The 3,744-nt window shown below is 49.3% G+C and overlaps 1 protein-coding gene across 1 annotated transcript; it reads left to right on the top strand.

Moving 5' to 3' along the window:
- Nucleotides 1–532: 532 nt before the first annotated feature.
- LOC148022711 (legumin B-like) lies at nt 533–2,651 on the top strand. Its single transcript, XM_087695116.1, has 4 exons — nt 533–887; nt 1,007–1,203; nt 1,391–1,858; nt 1,997–2,651. Exons 1-4 carry the CDS (start codon nt 578–580, stop codon nt 2,534–2,536), a joined length of 1,515 nt encoding a protein of 504 aa, XP_087551242.1. The 5' UTR covers nt 533–577; the 3' UTR covers nt 2,537–2,651.
- The last annotated feature ends 1,093 nt before the right edge of the window (nt 2,652–3,744 follow it).

Here is a 3,744-nt window from a genome sequence, read left to right as displayed (position 1 = left end):
CACTAACGTATGATGCATAAGGAAATTGGAGGAGACAAAACCGCACTCATGAGTCATCCATCCACTTTGCCTCATAGATTCTCATGGTCTGAGAAGTTCCAGGGATGGTAACGGTGGTGGCTACTCTTGTGATGTCCAAGCTCCCCGCGCATATCCTAATGGTCAATATGTCGCATGCGTATGCAGTCCGCATTCCGAAGGTTAGTGTTTCTGGCGGAACGAACCTATTTCTCTTTTGATATATTTCAAGTTGTGTCTGGCCGAACGGTTCTAGAGTTTTCGTTTTTTATTAATTCAATAGAAAAAGCCCACAAGGGGTAAAACGCTGTGTGCGCCACATGGCAGATAAGTGCGACTGTGCCCATGCGGAAGCAGATCGCCGCATCCTGATGCTGCATGTTTCCATAACGAGTCCAAATGCGGCCGCCTGTCGCAATCATGATGTTGGCTTTCTAAAACGGAGCAAAGCAGCGAGGCCTTCAGGTATATAAAAGGCCATGGCATCAGAGGGCTATCCAGGAGTTGTGCTGCAGTAACCATCAGTGATCAGTAGTTCTATTATAATCATCAGCTGTATATGATCATGTTGAGGATGAGGGGTGGACTGCTAGTGCTCGCGCTTCTGTTGCTGGCAGGGTGGGGGAGGGCTGCGAGGCAACAGCAGCAGCGGGAGGGCCGCCACCGGGGTGAGGAAGAGCAGTATGACCTGGGACTGGGAGAGGCCCGCGAGGTACTGAGGTCGGACGGGGGCAGCTATCGCATCTGGAGAGAGCGCGTCGAGGCCTTTCAGAATGCTTATGTGGGCATGGCGGAGCTCCAGCTGGAAGACAACGGCTTGCTGCTGCCGCAGTACGCAGATGCAGACAAGGTGGCGGTCGTGCTGGAAGGTAATAATTAGTATCAGCAGGGCACCATATCATTTGACTTCACGTTTACTTCATTTGTTTGCTTGCTATCGACGTCCTCTCATGATGATCACATCTTCATCGACCGGTGTTTGCTGCAGGCAAAGGATGGTTTGGTGCCGTCCTCCCCGTCCGTCCTGAGTACCGCCCCAACATGCTAGTGCGTCGCGTCGACAGGAACGATGTGATTGCGTTGCCCAAGGGCACTGTCTATTGGTGGTACAATGATGGCAACCGTCGCCATCGTGTGCTCTGCGCTTCAGAGACAACCTTCGGCTCGAATCCAGGACAGATGCAGGTGATGTAATGCCTTATGCGGAATGTATACACACACGCACTCTCTCTCTCTCTCTCTGTCTTCATATAAATTTTCACTAGCAGTGAGCATAAGTCCGGCTGAGGATAGATTTCTTCTGACCTTTTTTCATACATACTCGACGTATCGCGTCTGATCTTTTTTCATCCATTTGTACTGTATATATCAGCAATTTGGTCTCGCCGGCGCCAAACAGCAGAGATTCGGCTCTATCCTCCATGGGTTCAGCGAGGAGACACTTGCTAAGGCGTGGGGCGTCGACGAGGACACACTCCGCTCCATTTTAGGGCGCCAGAGTGACGTCGGTATAATTCGAGTTGAGCGGAGGATCTCCTTCGAGGAGCCGGGTCGACGACGGCAGCACTATGAGGAGGAAGAGGAGGACGAAGAGGAACATCGCCGAGGGCGCCGCCGTGGTTTTAGCCGCGATACTGAGATTAATAACGAGAATGCTGTCGAGATGGCTGAGCGCAGCCGAAGCAGTTTCGACTACTTCGAGGAGCTCAGGTACAGTACCCGAGCGCAGGGGCCCGATGTCTATGTTCGGGATGGTGGGGAGACACAGATTGTGAATCGACACAAGCTCCCGGCTTTGAGCGCAGTAGGATTCAGCGTGGGGAGGGGACGACTGGAGCCGGTAATTATTGCATTAATATGCACGACCAGCATGTGCTAATATGTATATGCGCGATTATTCATTAGATGTATATATCATCACGCTTGTCGAAATATGGCAATATGTCATTCTCACCTTCCACTTCATCTCGACCTGCAGAACGCCATCTTCGCGCCGCTCTTCTTCCGCAACGCTCACCAGCTCATCTACGTGACGCGCGGAAACGGCAGGATTGAGGTGTCAACGGGCGACGGCCGGAGCGCCTTCAACGAGGAGGTGCGAGAGGGCTCCGTGGTGGCCATCCCGCAGTTCCACCCGTCCTTGAAGATCGCGGGCGATCAGGGGCTGGAGTGGATCAACCTCATCACCAGCGACAACCCATCATTCTCCTTCCTGACCGGGCGGAACTCCCTGTATCGCGGGATACCCACACAGGTGCTGCGCAACGCTTTGCGCGTGGATGAGAGGACCTTTGAGGAGCTGGTCCGAGGGCGTGAGGAAGACGAGTTCATCTTCCCAGCTGGTCGCGGTCGTCACGAAGAGCACCGCAGGAGACATGATGATGACGAGTGGGAGCGAGAGCAGGAGGAACATCATCGGCGTCGACCTAATTCTGATTCGCAGCTGCCGGAGCTGGTGGAGAGGTTCCTTGAGAGCGGCAAGGAGCTTGTGGAGGACGCGCTGTCGCTGCTCGCCTAATCAAATATAGCCGTGCTAGCGAAGCTCACGCCGCTCGCGCACACCACCTGGCACCGATCATCCTGGGCACCAACAAATGTACATATGAAACGCTGAAGTACGTACGTACTTGGAGGGGGGGGGAGGGGAGTTTCATTTTTTGGTTGAATGCGCAGACTGTACATATTTCTCGCGAGTTAGTAATAAAGTTTAATAATTGTGCCCAGGGCCCAATTTCTCTCGGAGCCGAATATTAGATGATTTTTAATTCGAACATCTCAGGTGATGTCTCGTACATGCATTTCCATTTGCTAACAGACATATGGATGTCTTTTAAAGATTTGTAGACATAAGCCAATAGAGGTTGAGATTGTTCGTGGAGTTCTATAAACATGCTTTCGCGTTAGAAACATAAGCATACGATTACCATTGTTTATGGAGTTACATAAGCATATGGTGGATATGGTGGAAAATTCCGAATTTGGTAGCAAGTAGTCTTCTTAAAATTGAGGCGAGGACTTGAAAAAAAAGATCAAATCCACTGTGGACAATTTGAAGGAGGGGCTGGAGATTTTAGTCTCCACTGTGGACTTGGCAGCCATATTGCTGGATATCAAGAAGGCGGATGAACAATGACTAAGTTTATTAGGATTTACATCATATCTGATGCTTAAGACCTGCTATGGTCTGTTGGTTTTTGTAAAGTTGACTAACTGTCCAAACTGTCCACCTAAGCAATGGTAGCTTCCCAGTTTTGAAGCAGCTCTCACTCAACTAGCTGTAAAATTTTTGTTCTATATTAATACATCTTTATAGCTTCTTGCAACCTTAAGAACTTGGCTAGGCCAAAAGCACGAGGTCAATAGAGTCATTTAGCTCGTAACTTTTCCAATTAAAAGCTCTCAAGAACTGGGCCTAGCTTAAAATGTCATTTGTATGTAACTTTTAAACTGGGTAAAAGCTCTTTGAGAAATTGGCTAGGACAAAAGCACGAATTTCGCCATTAACCTAAGAACACTTTCCTCTCCTTCCAAAGAAGTTTGAGCTTGTGCCATTAACCTAAGAACACTTTCCTCTCCTTCCAAAGAAGTTTGAGCTTGTGGTTCATAGATTGAAATTTGATTGTCGCCTAATGGATCAAGATTGAAATGGTCCAGACTTATGAAGCCACATGCATTGACGTGACAAATTGTAGACACTTGGAATGATAGTATAGACGCTTATGAAGC

The sequence above is a fragment of the Lygodium microphyllum genome, chromosome 16, assembly GCF_053477565.2.
Source record: "Lygodium microphyllum isolate KBCC chromosome 16, Lygodium_microphyllum_v1.1.10, whole genome shotgun sequence".
NCBI classification, from domain to species: domain Eukaryota; kingdom Viridiplantae; phylum Streptophyta; class Polypodiopsida; order Schizaeales; family Lygodiaceae; genus Lygodium; species Lygodium microphyllum.
The sequence above is the reverse complement of the archived record's forward strand: the minus strand, read 5'-3'. Positions and strand labels throughout refer to the sequence as shown.